Here is a 22,554-nt window from a genome sequence, read left to right as displayed (position 1 = left end):
AAAAACAACACTGTACTTTTTGATTCACACCGCCGTGAGCTCCCTATAAGTCACGCACTGGAGATTCTGTCATAGCCGTGAATCTGAAAGAAACCATTGAGTCCATGGTGTCCCACTTTTACATTGATATGTCCCAATGGCTGAGGGGGGCTCAAAGGAAGCGGGTGCATCCAGCTCTGATAAGCCAGAGCAAACAAAAGGCTCTTAAGCATCACTTACGCAACCTGCCAAGCATCAATCAATGGAACCGGGTCAATACGTTTGTTGTATTTAGTCCGTAATGGCTGTACTGTTTCTAACAAGGGTTAAATACTGATTAGAATAAAGCCAAGGGTACTAAGTAAATTGATAGCAGCAGATCTGTTTTAAGTGTCTATGATGGGTAGTAAAAAAAGCACAGGAAATGACAGTGATGTCAGATTTAAGGATGCTGGCCACAACAGATGGGGTGGTGGCCTGAATATGGGAGAATCTACACCAGTTCTACCATCACCCCCGCTGGGAGGAAAATCCCTACAATTGGGTTCTCTAGCCATGCTCGACAGTGGTTTTACATTTGACTAGGAGTGTAACGATTCCTTTTAACGATTTGATTCAGAATTTGTGGTTGCCTAAACGATTTAGAAAAGATAATTTTTTTAGAACAAAAAGATCCGAAACGTTATTCATTGAGTTTCAATTGATTCAGTAACTTTTTTTTAACAAAAGATTGAACCAGTGTGACTGTGAAATAAATACTGAATACTGGACACTACAGGTGAAGTTTTCTATATTCCTGTTATTTCTTGTAATTACCGTAATTAGTTTTTAAAATCACCCAAGGTAATTACAGCAGGGTCCAGAAGTGTATGTTCATGCCAATTGATGTCCTGTATTTCCTTGAGTGCAGCCACCTCCTTAGCACAGGTTGGCAGGAGGGATGTACACGACACTAACAATAATACATTGCAGTTTTATGGGCAGATAAAATGACCTTTATTTCAAAGTCAAATATTCCACATGTCCAGAGTATGAGTTTGAAATCATCTTGCTGTCCGTGCGCCATGCTTGTTTAACAAGGCCAGACATTCTGCCTCCCGAGACTGAACATTTGCCAGTGGTATAACCGGAAGAATTCAGCCTTCTTTTGCTAACCATGCGGCAGAAAGAGTCTTTGTCAGCTCCTCCCAATTGTCCAGGCTTTTGTTTCAGCTTGTTGTCTGTTGCTCGGTGTCTCCAGCTGTCCAAGCATCTTGTTAGCATATCATGCTAGCTCAGAGAAGGACTCCAGCATAGCTGTCTCAAAATGTCCGAAATGTCTACGGTCCCTCAGCTTTAATTAGGTATGTCCTTCAAGCTCTGCACAAGGTGAAGAAAATAAATAACAGTTGACACTGACTCTGGGGAGAGCCAGCTCGGCTCTTTTTGTCTAATATTTACAATTTTCAATTATTTACAAAGTGTTATAAACATATTTATATAAAGTACGTTCTTATTTTTTAGTATTTATATAATCGATTAATAACCTTTTAAATCAATATTAGAGCGATATACAGCACTCGGATTTAACCGCAGCGACTGCGGCTAGTGCAGCGACCGCCCTCGTCATTTGTCGTAATGCCCCAAAAATTAACCAACATTTGTGGCAAGAACATGCTGTGCCCGCCCTTGACTTTTTACTTGTTAATGGATGAGGGATGTAACGGTAAACGGTATAATGATAATTTGCGATAATTCCCGACGGTTAGTAATACCGTATAATTTTTTAATTACTGAAAAAATATAATTTATTAATGCATTTTTGGCAACACAAAGTCGTCACTAGCTGTGTTTGGCTAGATAATCATGGTGGACCAACGACACCGACTTTGCTGCGGTGATTTCCCCTCGTAGTAAATGGAGCCAAACGCTCGGTTTAACGTAATTTTCCCTCACTTCCCGCCGTGCATTTAGATTAGATAGATTAGATTAGATAGTACTTTATTTATTCCGTCAGGAGAGTTCCTTCAGGAAAATTACAATTTTCAGCACAATCCCATTCAAGATCAGACAAACATTGCAGGGAGACAGAACAGGATCGCTGACGGGTCTGCCGGCTTCCAGCGCCCCTTACAAAAAAGATGACATACAGGTAAACAGGGGGGGTATGGGAGAAAAGAATAGAAGATTAAAATAAAATAAAAAAATAAAAAATCGGTCTTAGCCTTTAAGAGCGTACTGCTGTGTTTAGACGGAGACATGTGTGAAGAGCGTACTGCTGTTTTTAGACGGAGACATGTGTGGACAACATTGTCCCCACACCAAAAATATACAGCAAAGGAGAAAACTATTGGATGTTTTGCAGCAGGCGAAGTTTTGTGAACGTTGTCACTACTTGTTTATAAAGTCTTCACTTTGTTTACTGGGATGTTCACTTGTCCTTTAATAAACTGCAAACTGTATCAGAGTTCAAATAACTTAATACTAGCTAAAATGTTTTGTCATCTCATTAAATTGAATGCAGGCAGTTAAGATTGTTTATTCGATGTGAGAGGTATCACTCTGGGGTTATTTTTTGCTGGGCAAACTGTTGTACTGAAGAAACACGACGGGGGCGAGGCGGAGAAGAACTAAGCTTGTATATTCGACTTCATCGTCAGCCAAACTGCTTTGTATTTTATTTTGATATCAAAAAGTAATCACCAAGTTGTTGTTTTTTTACATTGTGTTTTTTTCATGTCACCAAGGTGGTACTTTGGTACAAAAATCATTCATGTGACACACCATTTTGTTAATGTTTTATTGTGTATTGTTGATTTCTATACGACATATTTCTGTTCAAACCCTTAGTGGATCCGTCCCGTTACATCATCTACATATAAATGTACAGAAATGAAAAGAAAGAACAAAAACTCTCTGTATCAAAATGTAAAAATAGAGATAAAGGCATTATGTAATGACAAAAAGCTGGCAAGTTGATATTATTAAAGAATACAAATACCTAGTATTTGTCTATAAATATCTGGGTAACGTTCAGCTATAGTTTTTTATTAGACATTACAAATGACGGGATGGTATTACTACGTTCACAACCCAACACTGCTTTACTTAATCAGTAATCATAATTTCAATATTGATAACAATAATCTTAATTATTACTTTGGCCATAATTGGCAGCCCCAGATTTCATACATGATCTCAATTTTCGATAAATATATCTCTACATATACCATATTTCCTTGAATTGCCACAGTGTATATAGTATGCGCCTGCCTTGAATTACTGCCGGGTCAAACTCACTTCGCAAAATAGTTAGCGCATGCTTATTATTACCGCCTGGTCAAACTCGTGACACTTTCCCCGTCATCATTTTCAAAATGGAGGAGGCTGATTTCAATACCGCTATTTTGAAATCGCATAAATGGGAAGAACATTAGGATCTATCAGTAGGATTTAAGGTCCAAGCTTACATCACCCCCAAATTTTTACTGCATACCTTCGGTAAGTGCAGGAGTGAGAAGAGGTTTTAAATTAATTAGCGCCCCGGCGGCAATTCAAGGAAATACGGTATATATATATATATATATATATATATATATATATATATATATATATATATATATATATATATATATATATAAAGAAAATAACGTTTGCCTTGGTGCCCTTCTAACATGCCTTGGTCTCCTAAAATATAAGCCCTCCTATAAGGCAACACTTGCCTTGACCTTAAAAAGTTTAAACTTGAGGCCTGACACCCAAATTTTTACTGAATGCCTTTGGTAAGTGCTGGACTGAGAAAAGGTTTTAAAATACTTAGCGTATGCTTAATTTTACCGCATGCCTTTGGTAAGCGCAGGAGTGAGAAGCGCTTTTAAATTAATTAGCGCCTCGGCAGCAATTCAAGGAAATATATATATATATCCATCGATAGATATATCCTGCCTCAAAAGAAAATGATGTTTGCCTTGGTGCCCTCCTAACTTGCCTTGGTCTCCTAAAATATAAGCCCTCCTATAAGGCAACACTTGCCTTGACCTTAAAAAGTTTAAACTTGAGGCCTGACACCCAAATTTTTACTGAATGCCTTTGGTAAGTGCTGGACTGAGAAAAGGTTTTAAAATACTTAGCGTATGCTTAATTTTACCGCATGCCTTTGGTAAGCGCAGGAGTGAGAAGCGCTTTTAAATTAATTAGCGCCTCGGCAGCAATTCAAGGAAATATATATATATATCCATCGATAGATATATCCTGCCTCAAAAGAAAATGATGTTTGCCTTGGTGCCCTCCTAACTTGCCTTGGTCTCCTAAAATATGAGCCCTCCTTTAAGGCAACACTTGCCATGACCTTAAAAAGTTTAAACTTGAGGCCTGAATATACATATTCTGGAAGGCCAACTCGCCCAACACAGATCGACGGCCTTTGATTTTAGGAATATCAATCGTTACAGCCCTATTCCTGACTATTAACAATCAATGCAGACATGTCTGACGCCCACATTTGCATTGATTTGATAGTGTTGTAATCATAATACCAATGGCGCGCAATTTACAAAATGCGCAACCGCATTTTGCAAATTTAATGTCAAATCAAATCAAATCAAATGTTTATTGGATTCATCACTATACAGTGTACATCCACGACTAAACTACTGACTAAACTACTACCACAACTTGGTTTACTATTTATAAAATATAATAATGTAGGGTTACCTGGAACTTGAAATAGGCCACCCGGCCTGAATCCACACTTGGTAGTAGTTTAGTCAGTAGTTTAGTCGTGGATGTACACTGTATAGTGATGAATCCAATAAACATTTGATTTGATTTGATTTGATTTGACATTAAATTTGCAAAATGCGGTTGCGCATTTTGCAAATTGCGCGCCATTGGTATTGTGCTTACAACAATATAAAAAAAAGCTATTTTCCTCCTCCAAGACATGCTGACCTCAAGAAAATCTGATTTCCTAGACTCCAAAAGGAAGAAACAAAAAGACTACCATTATGTTGAAGTACCGTATTTCCTTGAATTGCCGCAGGGCACATAGTATGCGCCTGCCTTGGATTACTGCCGGGTCAAACTCGCTTTCCCCAATAATTAGCGCATGCTTAGTTACCGCCTGGTCAAACTCGTGACGTCACGAGTGACACTTCCCCTGTTGTCATTTTCAAAATGGAGGAGGCTGATTTCAATACCGGTAATTTGAAAACGCATAAAGGGAAGAAGATTAAGAGCTATTCAGTAGGACTTAAGGTCCAAGCTTACATCACACTCAATTTTTTACTGCATGCCTGTGGTAAGTGCCGGAGTGAGAAAAAGTTTTAAAATAATTAGCGCATGCTTACTTTTACCGCATGCCTTTGGTAAGCGCAGGAGTAAGAGGATGTTTTAAATTAATTAGCGCCCAGGCGGCAACTCAAGGAAATACGGTATATATCTCTATCTATCTATATCCATCGATAGATATATCCTGCCTCAAAAGAAAATAACGTTTGCCTTGGTGCCCTTCTAATTTGCCTTGGTCTCCTAAAACATGAGCCCTCCTTTAAGGCAACACTTGCCTTGACCTTAAAAGGTTTAAACTTGAGGCCTGGATATACATATTCTGGAAGGCCAACTCGCCCAACACGGATCGACTTCCTTTGATTTTAGGAATATCAATCGTTGCAGCCCTATTACTGACTATTACCAATCATTGCGGACATGTCCTTGATGCCCATATTTGCATTAATTTGATATAAAAAAAACCTTTTTTCTTCCAAGACATGCTGACCTCAAGAAAATCAGATTTACTAGATAGACTCCAAAAGGAAGAAACAAAAACTACCATTATGTTAAAGGCCTACTGAAACCCACTACTACCGACCACGCAGTCTGATAGTTTATATATCAATGATGAAATATTAACATTGCAACACATGCCACTACGGCCGCTTTAGTTTACTAAATTACAATTTTAAATTTCCCGCGGAGTTTCCTGTTGAAAATGTCGCGGAATGATGACGCGTGTTTGTGACGTTATTGGTTGGAGGGGACATATTAGCCCAGCACCACTTACGGCTAAAAGTCGTCTCTTTTCATCGCGCAATTACACAGTATTTTGGACATCTGTGTTGCTGAATCTTTTGCAATTTGTTCAGTTAATAATGGAGGAGTCAAAGTAGAAAGATGGAGGTGGGAAGCTTTTAGCCTTTACCCACACAAACACACGGTGTTTCCTTGTTTAAAATTCCCGGAGGTGAAGCTTTACTATGGATCAGAGCGGTCAAGCGAACATGGATCCCGATTACATGTCAACCGGCAGTTTTAGGTGAGAAAATTGTAGAAATAAGTCGCCTTTTACCGGAGATCAGCGGAGCTTCTGACCTGCTGCAGTTTCGTGGGAGACTGGCGTCAACACACCCGTGGCCACAACCCTCTGACTATCATGTATTATTTAACTCACTAAAACACTAGCAACACAATAGAAAGATGAGGGATTTCCCAGAATTATCCTAGTAAATGTCTAAAAACATCTGAATCGCTCCCAATGCAATCGCCCTTTTTTTTTTCTAGTCCTTCACTCTAAATTTCCTCATCCACGAATCTTTCATCCTCGCTCAAATTAATAATAATGGGGAAATTGACGCTTTCTCGGTCTGAATAGCTCTTGCTGCTGGAGGCTCACATTATAAACAATGTGAGGATGTGAGGAGCCCTACAACCGGTGGCGTCACGCGCTCATCGTCTGCTACTTCTGGTAAAGGCAAGGCTTTTTTATTAGCGACCAAAAGTTGCGAACTTTATCTTCGTTGTTCTCTACTAAATCCTTTCAGCAAAAATATTAATAGGCCTACTGAAATTATATTTTCTTATTTAAACGGGGATAGCGGGTCCATTCTATGTTTCATACTTGATCATTTCGCGATATTGCCATATTTTTGCTGAAAGGATTTAGTATAGAACATCCACGATAAAGTTCGCAACTTTCGGTCCGAAGAGAAATGCACCGGAAGTCGCAGACGATGACGTCACCCGTGTGATGGCTCCTCACATATTCACATTGTTTTTAATGGGAGCCTCCAACAAGAAGTGCTATTCGGACCGAGAAAACGACAATTTCCCCATTAATATGAGCAAGGATAAAAGATTCGTGTTTAAGGATATTGATAGCGACAAAAAAAAAAAAAGTTTAAAAAAAAAAAACGCAATTGCATTGGGACGGATTCCGATGTTTTAGACACATTTACTAGGTTAATTCTGGGAAATCCCTTATCTTTCTATTGTGTTGCTAGTGTTTTAGTGGGTTAAATAGTACCTGATAGTCAGAAGGGTGTCTCCACGGGTGTCTTGACGCGCAGTGTCTCAGTAGAGTCGACGGCAGTTATAGACAGCACAAGCTCAGCTTTTCTCCGGTAAGAACTGACTTTTTAACCATAATTTTCTCACCGAAACCTGCTGGTTGACATTTGGTCGGGATCCATGTTCTCTTGACCGCGCTCTGATCCATAAGAAAGTTTCACCTCCAGCAATTTTAAACAACAAATCACAGTATGCTTGTGTGGCTAAAGGCTAACGCTTTCCAACTCCATCTTTCTACTTTGACTTCTCCAATATTAATTGATCAAATTACAAAAGACTCAGCAACACAGATGTCCAAAATACTATATAATTACGCCGTTAAAGCAGATGACTTTTAGCTGTGTGTGTGCGCAGCGCTCATACTTCCTAAAAACCTGTGACGTCTTGCGTACACGTCATCATTACACGACGTTTCCAAGACGAAACTCCCGGGAAATTTAAAATTGTAATTTAGTAAACTAAAAAGGCTGTATTGGCATGTGTTGCAATGTAAATATTTCATCATTGATATATAAACTACCAGACTGCGTAGCGGATAGTAGTGGGTTTCAGTAGGCCTTTAAAGTATATTACTTAAAAAAACATTCCACGTTATAACTCTGATGTCCACATCAGACTGTTTCCATGGCAACTGTCGTTTACAAGGTCGGGCTCCCGCCATTGACACCTGTGTTTAATAAAAGATGTATTGTTACAAAAGATGTATTGTTAGTATAAACGAGACACAAGACAACACACAATGCTTGCCATGTTTACATGCACACTACATCCTGTTTCTGCCACACGAAGCCGGTCGGGTTAGCATTAGCCATTAAGCTAATCCCCAGCTAAAGCTGCGCAATAAAGCCGTCCTCGTCTCGTTGGGAAATGTAACATTATTTGAATTAAAAACCTTTAAAACCTAAAGAACTATTTCAAATAGCACTGGGTGGTTTGTTTTGACGTTTTTGTGGCGTTCTGGAGCAAGGAGTAGCACACCGGCTGGTAGCATGATAATCACAATCAAGGAAAAAGGCGAATTTGAATTAAAGACATGATATGTGTAACCAGGTTGGAAGCCCCCGGGGGGAAGCTGTCATTCCCCAGCCCGGCTGGCCTTGACATTATGCGGCAAAGAGAAGCATCGCTGCATTCAACAGCACCACAGCAACAAAGCTCCCCAAACAACTTGAGGCTGGGGAAGAAAAGAGACACTGCGACGAGGACAAGAGCCACATCACCTCAAACTTACCGTCGCTGCGTTTTATTTCCACGTACGTGCCCACCGCAAGCTTCCCAAACGCCACGGCCATTCTTCATTCCCCGTACAGATGCACGCTCACACGGCCAGACAGCAGCAATGCAGGGTGTGGGAGAAGCCGCCTTTTCAGAGGAGCCTGCCCGCAGCAGCTCCAGCTTACAGGCCACTTCCGGTGCAGACCGGCTACACTTCCTGTCAGAACCCGGAAGTAAACAAAGCCCTCGCTTGGTTTTATTTTTTTTTACTTCTCTTCGTGCGACGACGATGTGCAGTTTTCTAACGCTGCCAGAATGCTTTCCGCCATGACGACTGTTTTATCGCTTTGATACATTGCTAAGTTTCAGAGCCATTTACGCGTATGCACAAGCGTCACATGCCTGACGTTTTGTGCTAGAGTGAGCTTTTATTTTGTCGTGAAAGACATCCGTCATCGTGTACCTCTATCCGGGTGACTTTTTAGTAAAGTGTCAAAAGAAAAAGGGCTTAGGTTTTGGCCTGCAGAACTTCAATGGATTAATCAAAACTTTATTTACATAGCACTTTTCATACATAGGCAACACAGAGTGCCTTACATCAGCTTAAAAGTAAAGAAAGAACACATAACATATGTTGTAAGCATAGGCTGACCATATTCTGAAATCACAAAAAAAGGACACATATATGCGTGCCAAGGCCGGGACTCGGTGAAAATTTGCCAAAGATACTCTAACTTGCTTTATAAATAATATCCATCCATCCATCATCTTCCGCTTATCCGAGGTCGGGTCGCGGGGGCAGCAGCCTAAGCAGGGAAGCCCAGACTTCTGTCTCCCCAGCCACCTCGTCTAACTCTTCCCGAGGGATCCCCCGAGGCGTTCCCAGGCCAGCCGGGAGACATAGTCTTCCCAACGTGTCCTGGGTCTTCCCTGTGGCCTCCTACCGGTTGGACGTGCCCTAAACACCTCCCTAGGGAGGCCTTCGGGTGGCCACCTCGTCTGGCTCCTCTTGATGTGAAGGAGCAGCGGCTTTACTTTGAGCTCCTCTCGGATGGCAGAGCTTCTCACCCTATCTCTAAGGGAGAGCCCCGCCACCCGGCAGAGGAAACTCATTTTGGCCGCTTGTACTCGTGATCTTATCCTTTCGGTCATGACCATAGGTGAGGATGGGAACGTAGATCGACTGGTAAATTGAGAGCTTTGCCTTCCGGCTCAGCTCCTTTTTCATCATAATATATTCATTTAAATACAGATTTTCTTCTCCTATGTTGACAGCAGTGTAGGCGCTAGGAACTTTCAAAAATGGGGTCCCAGGAACCCCATCAAGTCATAAAAATGGGGTCCCCTAGTCAATTTTTATGGTACCACTGTTTTGTAAACGTTTTGAAAAAAAAAAAAGATAAACATATGCATTATCCTGTTATATCTGACATTCTATGTTGTGTTTTGGAAAAAGGTTGTCACAAACTTTAAAAAAATAATTAAAAAAGAAAACAAATTTGTATGCATATGTAAATGTATTCAGTTCTAAACATTCATTCACTTTCTTCTTTTCTTCATGGATCTGAACTTTACCGCTGCTGGAAGTTTTTTCTGTTTTTATTTAATACGTTGTAGGTGTATTTATTTCAGTATAAAAGTTTAAAAAAGTGTTTTGCTTGGGTCATGAAATCATGGTAATGGTGTGCCAGGGCATACATACATATTATATTTAACACTAAAATCTCTGGAGTCTACATCAACTTCTTATATATCCCTCATTTCAAAATGTTTTAGTTCTTTTTATGTTGTTTGTTTTCCGTCCTTTTTTTGTCAAACAAATCTATGTTTTTAATGGCAAACGCCAAAATATGCAAAAATATTTTTCAAAGTGGAATATTTGATGTGACGTAATGGGAACCTTGGATTGGTCAATACTTCATAATAACATTGATTTTGATTTAATATTATATTTTGAGCAATGATATCAGTCAACATTACAACTTTTTCTAAATTACATTTCACCTTTAAGCTTTTTTTTTCACTTTTGTTATGTTTTTGTTTATTTTAATAGTATTTTTAGAATGTTCCATGGGCCTTTAAAACATTAGCTGCGGGCCGCAAATGGCCTCCAGAGCACACTTTTGACACCCCTAATTCTGATAAATCTATCATAAAAAGCGGAGCCTGGCGACGCATGCGTGTTTATCATAACTCTCTTGCTCTCTCTGTACCTCCCTCACAATTGCTGCTGCGTGCGCACACACCTTCACAATTTGTTTTGTTTTTAACCCCTTCTTAACCTTCGTACATCGAAAATACCGTACACACAACCCTAACTCAAAATACCAGACTTTTGAGGCATTTAAGAAATTCCACCCGGACAGCCCCCGCAAAAGAGGACATGTCCGGGGAAAATAGGACGTATGGTCAGTCTATGTAAGCACAATACAAATGGCGCACAATTTGCAAAATGCGCAACCACATTTTGCAAATTTAATGTCAAATCAATTGAAATGTTTATTGGATTCATCACTATACAGTGTACATCCACGACAGAACTACTGACTAAACTACTACCACAACTTGGTTTGCCATTTATACAACATGATAATGTAGGGTTACCTGGAACTTGAACTAGGCCACCCAGCCTGAATCCACACTTGGTAGTAGTTTAGTCAGTAGTTCTGTCGTGGATGTACACTGTATAGTGATGAATCCAATAAACATTTGATTTGATTTGGTTAGACATTAAATTTGCAAAATGCGTTTGCACATTTTGCAAATTGCGCACTATTGGTATTGTGCTTTCAGCACATACACTCTACTATTGACAATGAAAGATGGCGCTGAGGAATGAAGAAACGTCTTTTAATCTCATGCTTAACATCCATCCCATCCATTCATTTTCCACCGCTTATTCCCTCTTGGGGTCGCATGGGGCGCTGGTGCCTATCTCAGCCACAATGGGGCGGAAGGCGGGGTATACCCTGGACAAGTCACAACCTCATCGCAGGGCCAACACAGATAGACAACATTAACACTCACATTTACACACTAGGGCCAATTTAGTGTTGCCAATCAACCTATCCCCAGGTGCATGTTTTTGGAGGTGGGAGGAAGCTGGAATACCCGGAGGGAACCCACACAGTCCCGGGGAGAACATGCAAACTCCACACAGAAAGATCCCGAGCCTGGGATTGAACCCAGGACTGCAGGACCTTCGTATTGTGAGGCAGACGCACTAACCCCTCTTCCACCACAAAGTCCCATGCTTAACATATAATATATATTTTATAATATCTAATTTATGGCAGTAAGTACATATGTTATAAGGCTGCAACGATTAATGGATTAGAAAAAAAAAACTTTAATTTCTATGTTGTTGCTTTGATTATATGTTTAATGTAGGGGTCGTGTCCAAACGTTGTCCACCAGGCAAGCGGAGGACATTAAGAAAATGTTTTGTTTCCATCCATCCATTTACTACCGCTTATTCCCTTTAGGATCGCGGTGGGCGCCGGACCCTATCTCAGCTACAATCGGGCGGAAGGCGGGGTACAACCTGGACAAGTCGCCACCTCATCGCGGGGCCAACACAGATAGACAACACTCATATTCACACACTAGGGCCAATTTAGTGTTGCCAATCAACCAATCCCCAAGTGCATGTTTTTGGAGGTGGGAGGAAGCCGGAGTACCCGGAGGGAACCCACGCATTCACGGGGAGAACATGCAAACTCCACACAGAAAGATCCCAAGCCCGGGATTGAACCCAGGTATACTCAGGACTAGGGGTGTGGGAAAAAATCAATTCCAATACGTTGTGCGATTCAGAATCGGTTCTCATTTTTAAAAAATTGATTGTTTTTTGAATTTTTTTATTTTTTATTTATTTTTTTTTATTATTTTTTTTTTTATCAATCCAACAAACCACTACACAGCAATACCATAACAATGCAATCCAATTCCAAAACCAAACCTGACCCAGCAACACTCAGAACTGCAATAAACAGAGCAATTGAGAGGAGACACAAACATGACACAGAACAAACAAAAAGTAGTGAAACAAAAATGAATATTAATAACAGTATCAGTATTAATTATAATTTCAGCATAGCAGTGATTAAAAATCCCTCATTGACATTATCATTAGACATTTATTAAAAAAAAAAAAAGAACAATAGTGTCACAGTGGCTTACACTTGCATCGCATCTCATAAGCTTGACAACACACTGTGTCCAATGTTTTCACAGAGATAAAATAAGTCATATTTTTGGTTGGTTTAATAGTTAAAACAAATGTACATTATTGTAATCAGTTGATAAAACATTGTCCTTTACAATTATCAAAGCTTTTAGAAAAAATATACTACTCTGCTTGCATGTCAGCAGACTGGGGTAGATCCTGCTGAAATCCTATGTATTGAATGAATACAGAATCGTTTTGAATCGGAAAAACATCATTTTTTAATCGAGAATCAATTCGAAAAAATCTATATGTTATCGAATCGTGACCCCAAGAATCGATATTGAATCGAATTGTGGGACACCCAAAGATTCGCAGCCCTACTCAGGACCTTCGTATTGTGAGGCAGACGCATTAACCCCTGTACTATCGTGCTGCCAATGTTTTGTTTCGTTAAAAAAAACATTATTTTTGGCAAGATTGCATATTAATGTTTTGTATTAAATATAAAACATTGTAGACATCCCCACTAAAATGAAAATAATCAATACTGCATGTAGTATTAATTTGTTTTTTTTTAAAAATGCTAAAAACCGAAAGTAGTCCCTGCCACATTACAATTTAAAGGTTTCACTCTGTTGCAGATTTTTTTTTTTGTATTTTAAATGCATTTTTGGCCTAAATTAAACATGTCAAAGGTAAAAAAAATGTGTAAATGTACTGAAATATTAATACTATTGTATTATAGGCCACGCTCTTCAGTCTTGTGGCCAAAGACTTGCTCAGTCTCAGGCAACATTAATATATTGGATAAGAAGAGTGTAAAGGTGACTGTTTGGGTTTTATTTCATGTCGAGAGGGTTTTTAAAACATGTATTTATTTAGAAGGTGGTAACTTTTTTTTAGGCTTCTACCTATGATAACATTTAATTTATAATTATTAATTCCTACTTTGCGGAAATTCATTTACCACACCTGGAACCAATAACAGAAATAAACAAGGATTTACTATATATCTCTTTTTTTGTGTCGTAAGTGACAACTATAAAGTAACAAATATATAGACATTTTGATATTTTTTTTGTTTGATTGTATTTCGACAATCTTCTGCGGGCCAACAAAACTTGAGCTTCCGGCCACAAATGGCTCCCGGGTCACTCTTTAGACACTCTTGGTTTAATAAGTGTGAATAATGTATAAAATCCTGACCATATAGAGTGCCTGGAACACTGGATACGTGAACATAGTTTCCCCACAGCCGCTCTAATAGAGCACACAAGAGAGTGGTGGTAGGTGGGTGCCATGACCTGCGTTGCTGCGGACATAGAAGTGTTTTTATTTTTATTTTGACTAATGCGCACATGTTACAGGAACATTTTCCAACATTGATGATGTGCGTTTGAAATAAATAAATATTATGGCAAGCAGAAAAATTGTTGTTTATTTCAATTATTTTCCCCAAAATATGCATCGGGACTATTTAGTGGGTTTATTCCGATTACTTGATGACCTGAACTATTTCATCGATATTCACTTACTGAAAAAAATTTCATAGCTGCAGCTCTAAATTAAGTTGTACTATACATTTTACTACAATTATTACATAATTTGCTATCAATGTTATTGTTGTAAACCCAGTAAGAAACAGAAATATTGGAGAGTGACATTTTTTTAACAGTGTTGCCTTTGCAGTATATACACATTGCTACACAACCTCAATGAAATTGAAATAAGTAAATCAATGAACAAATCAGCATTTGAGTGAAGTGTCGAGTTTCAGCTTTAATTAAAATGTTTGACACAGCCGGGGTATTATTCCCTTATTCCCTTTTGGGGTCGCGGGGGGTGCTGGCGCCTATCTCAGCTACAATCGGGCGGAAGGCGGGGTACACCCTGGACAAGTCGCCACCTCATCGCAGGGCCAACACTGATAGACAGACAACATTCACACTCACACACTAGGGCCAATTTAGTGTTGCCAATCAACCTATCCCCAGGTGCATGTCCTTGGAAGTGGGAAGAAGCCGGAGTACCCGGAGGGAACCCACGCATTCACGGGGAGAACATGCAAACTCCACACAGAAAGATCCCGAGCCTGGATTTGAACCCAGGACTGCAGGACCTTCGTATTGTGAGGCAGACGCACTAACTCCTCTGCCACCGTGAAGCCATATAATATTTACTGTTTAGAAATTACAGATACTTTGTCAATTACATTTATTTTATTTTCAGTTATTAAACTGACATATTTATATTTTAATCTTGCCTAGTACTCATGATATAATGATTTCAATGGGCTTCATTTATTTCATGTACTGTAATGTTACAGTAAATGCTAGATGACATTATTTTTTCACAACTCTTTAATTTAAGTTTCAAGTCTTCACTTTATTCACACCCTGATGTATTGATTTATTCATTCATCCATCCATCCAGGGGGGCGCTGGAGCCTATCTCAGCTACAATCGGGCGGAAGGCGGAGTACACCCTGGACAAGTCGCCACCTCATCGCAGGGCCAACACAGATAGACAGACAACATTCACACACTAGGGCCAATTTAGTGTTGCCAATCAACCTATCCCCAGGTGCATATTTTGGGTGGTGGGAGGAAGCCGGAGTACCCGTAGGGAACCCACGCATTCACGGGGAGAACATGCAAACTCCACACAGAAAGATCCCGAGCCTGGGATTGAACCCAGGACTGCAGGACCTTCGTATTGTGAGGCAGATGCACTAACCCCTCTTCCACCGTGAAGCCCATTCAATTATTTATATTTATTCTTTTAATTAATCAGTCCAACAAAATAATGCACAACAATACAATAATAATACAATTCCAATTCCAAAACCAAACCCAGCCCAGCAACATTCAGAATAGCAATCAACAGAGCAATTGAGAGGACACACAAACATGACACAAAACAATACTGAAGTAGTCAACAAATATGAATAATATCAACAACAGTATCAATATCAATAAGAATTCCAACATAGAAGGGATTAGAAATCCCTCATTTATATTTGGCTGATTTCTAATCCATTGTGGTGGTGCCTGCCGTAAAGGCAAAAGCATTAGAAAAAAATGATCATTGTCCAAATATTGTCCACTTTCTTCAGCACTGAACATGTCTTCTAAAAAAACTCTACACTTTGAGGTAACAATATGTGTATAGAAGCAATACAAAAGAATGCACTGCAAACAACTACAGTAGTTGTATGAAGTAATGTAATACCATGTACACTGTAAAGCATTTACCTTGAAGAGTAGGCTTCTAGGGTATTTCCCTCCAGCTGCGTCTCCGTCAAACACATCAGCAGCAGCTTTTCCATATTTTTATGGATACATGTCCTCTGTTTAAATAATATTTTAACATTCTTGGCTCCTTCTGCTTCATTATATTGCAGACTAGCAATGATAAGCACAAATTGCTTCACCAAAACGGCGTCATATTTTTGATGATTTCTTTCCTTGACCTCATAATGTTGTTTTTCCTGCAATAAATGATGTACCAGTTCATGTAGTGCCTCATGGCAACTTTGCAAGAATGCAACTACTGTGTCAGGTTAATGGATATGTAATATAAGTACCAGTATTGATACTTGACATGCTTAATAATGTTTGCAAACAAATTTTTCTGGACGGAAATATACTTAAAACATTGATTTTCTTCTAAAATAAATGCCCTTTATATATAGTAGTTAAAAGCAAATGTATTAATTATTTTGTAAATGACAGTAATTTAATTAGAAACAAATATTCTAAAGAAATAGCACCTTCGGGATTTCCCCACAACATCGTTTTCAGCAATTTAGTAGTACACAGGCATGTAATAAACCAATAATGCAACTTTATTACTTTTCTATTACCACATTATGAATGAATTTTAATTACAATTACTATGACCCGCCCCACTATTTGAGAAGGACTGAATGTGCACATGTTGGAATTGTGAGATGAAGCCGGAGTGCCTGGGGGACACCCACGTATGGGGAGACTATCCACACAGGGATGTCCAATTTGTTCATATTATTTGGTATAAAGATGATAATGGGGGGGTAGAGGTGGGCGGGTTTTGGGGTGTGGGGGTTTGGTGGTAGCGGGGGTGTATATTGTAGCGTCCCGGAAGAGTTAGTGCTGCAAAGGGTTCTGGGTATTTGTTCTGAAAGTGTTTATGTTGTATTACGGTGCGGATGTTCTCCCGAAATGTGTTTGTCATTCTAGTTTGGTATGGGTTCACAGTGTGTCGCATATTTGTAACAGTGTTAAAGTCTTTTATATGACCACTCTCAGTGTGACTTGTAGGGCTGTTGATCACGAATGCCTTGCATTCACTCGAGTGTCTGTGTGTGAAAAGCCTGACTTATTATGTCACTGGGCCGGCACGAAAGGCAGTGCCTTTAAGGTTCATTGGCGGTCTGTACTTTTAGAAACCCAATACCTTCCAATATTACATTTTAAAGCATTTATCGGCCGATAATAATGACAGGCCGATATTATCGGACATCTCTAACTAAAATCAAGAGTTCAGTTAAGTTCAGTTTGAGTTTATTTCGAACATGCATACAATACAATGTAATGCATCACACAGTTCCAGTCGTGTCTTTACAGCACGTCTCTTTCCAAGATGGCGCTGCTGTTGGCAGGAGCTCTGTGCTCTTGTGTCATCCTTTTGTGTTTCCCTCTTGTTTTCATGTGTTTATATATATATATATATATATATATATATATATATATATATATATATATATATATATATATATATATATATATATACATATATATATATATATATATATGTATATATATATATATATATATATATATATATATATATATATATATATATATGTAGGTGTGGGAAAAAATCAGAAGACTACTTCATCTGTACAGAACTGTTTCATGAGGGGTTCCCTCAATCATCAGGAGATTTTAATGGAAGCATTCACATACAATGGTTTATTTGGGCGCAGAGTGGGTGGGTACAAGCAGGCGTAGGGTGTGGTGATTGGCTCATGTGTTACCTAGGAGGTGTTTCCGTCTGTGGCGGCATGTTGAAATGATTTCACTGCGCTTGTTGAGAGATGATAGATCTGGATGATATATAATAAACAGTTTCTCTTTCAAGCATAGGTTGCATCATTTATTACCACTGTTGTAAGGTGTGCTGGATGCAAGAATTTGCCATGTTATTGAATATTCAACATTATTGTCTTTGAGGTTCCAAATGTGTTTGCTGAGTTCTGTAGAATTCCGCAAAGTCTGGTTTCTAAAGGAGGCGTTGTGATTATTCCATCTTGTTTTGAACGCTCCTTCGGTTAATCCTACGTACGTGTCGGATGTGTTAATGTCCTTGCGTGTTACCTTTGCTTGGTAAACGACTGATGTCTGTAAGCACCTTCCGTTGTGAGGGCAATCAGGTTTCTTGCGACAGTTACATTCATTATTGGTTTCAGAGTCGTTTAGTCTGGGGGTAGGCAGTCCTTTTGCAATTGCTTTGTTGTGGTTTGAAATGATTTGTTGCATGTTATTCATACAGCTGTAGCTCAATTTAATGTTGTTCTTGTTGAATATTTTTCTTAGGGTGTTGCCTTTGGGGAAGTGTTTGTCGATCAGAGTGAGGAACTTGCGGCCGATGTTGGTTGAGACGCCTTTGCTGAATGGCGGATTATATATATATATATATAATTTTTTTTTTTTTTTTTTGCTTTTTGGTCCGGGACCCTTTGGGACTGTATGACAAGGGGTGGCACTTTCGTGACCTCTGCGGTGCTTTTGATGGACTTCTGGATCTGCCTCCCGGGAGCCTTTTGGCCATGGAGACCACCTCCTGGGTGTCTGCCACACCAGAGTCAGTTTGGAGAGACTGGATGAGATGCGGATGAAGAGACAGGGCTGCGAAGCTTGCATTGAGCGTCGGGACGGACAAGCTTCAAAGTATCTTGGCTGAATGAGCAGATATCGGACACCTCAGTCTCCTTGAATGTATCCTCGCTCATCCATGCGGACTGGACACTGGCCGAGAGTTGGTTGGCGGCCAAGAGTGGAGTCGGCTCTCTTGATTGCTTTGTTGGGTCTGCTCCTGTCTCTGGCCATACTCCCTCCACCCCAGCAGACGATGGCGTGGAACACCGCAGACGCCACGCCAGTGTATATGGTTCTTTTACATTAAATTCAAAGATGTATGTAGAAGTAGATGTTGCATCAGCTCTGGTCTTTTAATGTCTTTAATGTCCTTTTTTTTATGTTTGACGTTTGCCTCTTACACACACTTGTTTACCTGTATCTCACCTTTTTTGTAAGGGGTGCCGGAAGTTGGCAGACCCGTCAGCAATCCTGTTCTGTCTCCCTGTAATGTTTGTCTGATCTTGAATGGGATTGAGCTGAAAATTTTTATTTCCCCTCAGGGATTAATAAAGTATGTCTGATTCTGAAAAAGAGTAGGAATAAGCAGAGTTTATTTAATCCTACCCCTTTTCAGACCATTACAATTTCATCCAATTTCCTTGTTCTCTGTAACAGAACAGTGTACAGATAAATAATAAATAAATAATGTACTGTAGTAAACATACAAATATTAAATGCATAAATAATCTTGGTCTCAATTAAAAAGAGGGGGGGAAAAAAGGGTTCAAGATTTTAATCATAATTCCAGTTCTGTGTACTTTGTGAACACTTGTACTTTGAGCAGTCTCTTCAACTGAATCATATTGGTGCTTTGTTTGATCTATTTGTTTAATCTGTTCCATAATTTAATTTTGCACACTACTTTAATAAAAGTTTTAAGTGTTGTACGTGCATTCGCATGTTTTAAATTAGATTTTCCTCCAAGGTATCCGTCCTCTTTCGTTGAAAATAATTGTTGTAAATTCTTGGGTAGCAGGTTATAGTTTGCTTTGTACATAATTTTAGCTGTTTGCAAATGCACCAAATAGTTGAATTTCAATAATTGTGATTTAACAAATAACTGGTTTGTATGTTCTCTATATCCAACATTATGTGTTATTCGAGTTTATATTTTTTGTAACACAGTTAGTGTATGAAGCGCATATTTGTAGTGGTTCCACCATATTTCTACACAATACCTTAGCTATGGTAACACTAGTGAGCAGTAAAGAATATTAAATGATTTATGGTCTTGACCATGTTTTGCTTTATTCATTATTGATGTGCTTTTTGCTACTTTATGTTGTATATTTTTTACATGCGATTTCCAATTCATTTCATCATCTATTATTACACCCAAAAATGTGTTTTCTTTTACCCTTTCAATATTTACTCCGTCTATTTGTATTTGTGTTTGACTTTCTCTTCCACTGTTATGTACCAAATAGCATTATTTTAGTCTTACTGTGATTCAAAGATAGTCTGTTTTTGTCAAACAATCTTTTTACTTTGTTCATTTCTTCTGTTATTATTTGTATTAACTTCTGTGTGTTCTCTCCTGCACAAAATGCTGTTGCGTCATCTGCGAATTATACAAACTTGAAGTCCTTTGTAACTTTCCAAATGTCATTTATATAGAGATTGAACAATTTTGGTCATAGTATTAATCCCCGAGGTACACCACAAGATATTTTTAGCTGTGTGGAAGTGTGTATTGCTTCCTATTGGTTAAGTAGCTTCTCACCCAGTTCAAGACCAACCCTCTGATTCCATACTGTTTTAATTTGTTTATTAAGATGTTATGATTAATTGTGTCAAATGCTTTTGTTGAATCCGTAAACACTGCAGCAGCACTTTTTTTTTTACTATCTATTGCATTTGTGATCTCTTCTGTTATTTGGATTAATGCCATTGATGTTGAGATGTTGGCTGGGTATCCGTATTGGTTGTCTGTGAGTGTTTTGTTTTTATTTATTAATTTGTCTAATCTGTTGTTGAACAGTTTTTTTTTAGTGATTTAGGAAAATTGTGGATGTAGAGAAACAGGTCTACATTTTGTAAAGTGGTGCTTGTCTCCAGTCTTATAAATTGGTACGATTTTTGCTATTTTCATGTAGTCTGGGAAATTGTTTGTTTGAAATGTTAGGTTGCTGATATATGTTAAAGGTTCTGAAATCTTTGCAATAACATTTTTTATCGTTTTCATATCAATTTTGTAAGATGACTAATTCAGTGTTAAAAATGTAGTGGCCCCCTGCGTCAAAAAGTTTAAGAACCCCTGTATTATATTGCAGTTTGTTGGGTCCATGGTATAGTCCGGGGGTCTGCAACCTGTGGCTCTCGTGGCTCCCTGGAGCTTTTTCAAAAATGTATAAAAGTAGAAAAAGATGGGGGTGGGGTTTTAATAGGGTTTTTGTAAGAGGACAACATGACACAAACCCCCCTAATTGTTAGAAATCTCACTGTTTATATTAAACATGATTCTCTGATGAGAGTATTTAATTTTGGCTGTTTGTTTACATGTACAACTTTCTTCAGCGATGCCAGAGAAAGACATATTTTATGCCTCTCATTCTTTGTCCCATTTTAACCACCAACCTTTTTATGCTGTGTGTGAATGCACAAAGGTGAACTTTGTTCATGCACTGACCAATGATCGATGCTAACATGCTATTTAGGCTAGCTGTATGTACATATTGCATTATTATGCCTCACTTTTAGGTATGTTTGAGCTCATTTACAGTTTGTAATTTCCTATGTCCTCTTTGTATTTAATTCATATATGCCGCCCGCCTGCTCACCCACACCCGCTCCCGTGAGCACATCACCCCAGTCCTCCAGAAACTCCACTAGCTCCTCGTTCCTCACCGGATTCACTTTAAAATCCTCCTCCGTGACTGCCCAGACCTTCCCACCTTCAAAAGCCTTCTCAAAACACACCTCTTCAGATCTGCTTTTAACCTGTGGTTAGTGTCCTGTGTCTTGTAATGTCCTGTCTTGTAATTGTCCTGTATTATTATGTATTTTACAATGTACTGCTTTTATATTTCCTGTATTTTATATTATTACTTTAAACAGTTTTTTATTTTTATTTTTTTAATCCTGTAAAGCGCCTTTGAGTGCTCTGAAAAGTGCTGTGCCAAATAAAATGTATTATTATTATTATTATTATATCTGCATTTCTCATGACATATCCGTATGAAATATTGTCTGCATTTATAATAGTGGTTCGTGAGCCGTTATAGACAACAGCAAACGTTATACAGCTTGCATAGCTTGTTATAGATCCATTCAAAGAAGACAGCCCGCCATTTTCCTTAAACTTGGACACACACATCTATACCTTTGGCCATTCTAAGTCAGTAATTTGGAGGAGTTATCTCACCCCCTGAGAAGCCTGTGTTTTACTATTGTTTTCCAGTGTCGTAAAAATGTGTAGAATAAATATTACATTTTAACATTTCAGTCAACGAAGATATGTGTCAGCCCGCGACACATAGTCGTTTGATAGTAGCCTAATATAGCTAATATAGACACGTACATCATGTGTTGACTACATTATTTTACTTATAGAAGGCTATTAATTTTTTGCGGCTCCAGACAGATTTTTTTTTTGTATTTGTGGTCCAAAATGGCTCTTTCAACATTTTGAGTTGCCGACCCGTGGTAAAGTCTTTTTACATTGTCGTGTCTGTTAACCACACCTGCTGTATCACCCTCACAGCTGACTACCTCACTTCACTCCCAGAGGCTCCAGATCCTTCTCTTTCTAGAAGCTACTACAGTAGTCTGTGGGCTTCCAGCTGTCATCCCCCCTGCCTATTAACCCTTAACACACACAGGTTCTGCACACACTCCACACTTAACTTCACCGCCCCTCCCACCACTTTGGCGTCAGGCATTTGGGTTCTCAGCTGTCTGCGCCCCAAATAGACCTTATCAGGAAGAGACCATCCTTGACACTGGGGTTGCTTTTCTCAAATA

The 22,554-nt window shown here is 39.0% G+C and overlaps 1 protein-coding gene across 4 annotated transcripts in view; it reads right to left on the bottom strand.

Annotated features, from left to right (window-relative positions):
- Positions 1-8,728, bottom strand: part of kif2a (kinesin family member 2a) — a 60,611-nt gene extending 51,883 nt beyond the window's left edge. For 2 of the 4 annotated variants that reach the window (XM_061906350.1, XM_061906351.1), the window contains exon 1: positions 8,534-8,728. In XM_061906350.1, the coding sequence (XP_061762334.1) occupies positions 8,534-8,594 (61 nt within the window). In that variant the 5' untranslated portion in view covers positions 8,595-8,728. The remainder of the gene's footprint in view (positions 1-8,533) is intronic. The other 2 variants (XM_061906352.1, XM_061906353.1) reach the window with 1 other exon arrangement.
- Between the last annotated feature and the right edge of the window lie 13,826 nt (positions 8,729-22,554).

Source organism: Nerophis ophidion, linkage group LG07, assembly GCF_033978795.1.
Source record: "Nerophis ophidion isolate RoL-2023_Sa linkage group LG07, RoL_Noph_v1.0, whole genome shotgun sequence".
NCBI lineage: Eukaryota > Metazoa > Chordata > Actinopteri > Syngnathiformes > Syngnathidae > Nerophis > Nerophis ophidion.
Note: the sequence above shows the minus strand (reverse complement) of the source record. Positions and strands in the feature narration are given on the sequence as shown.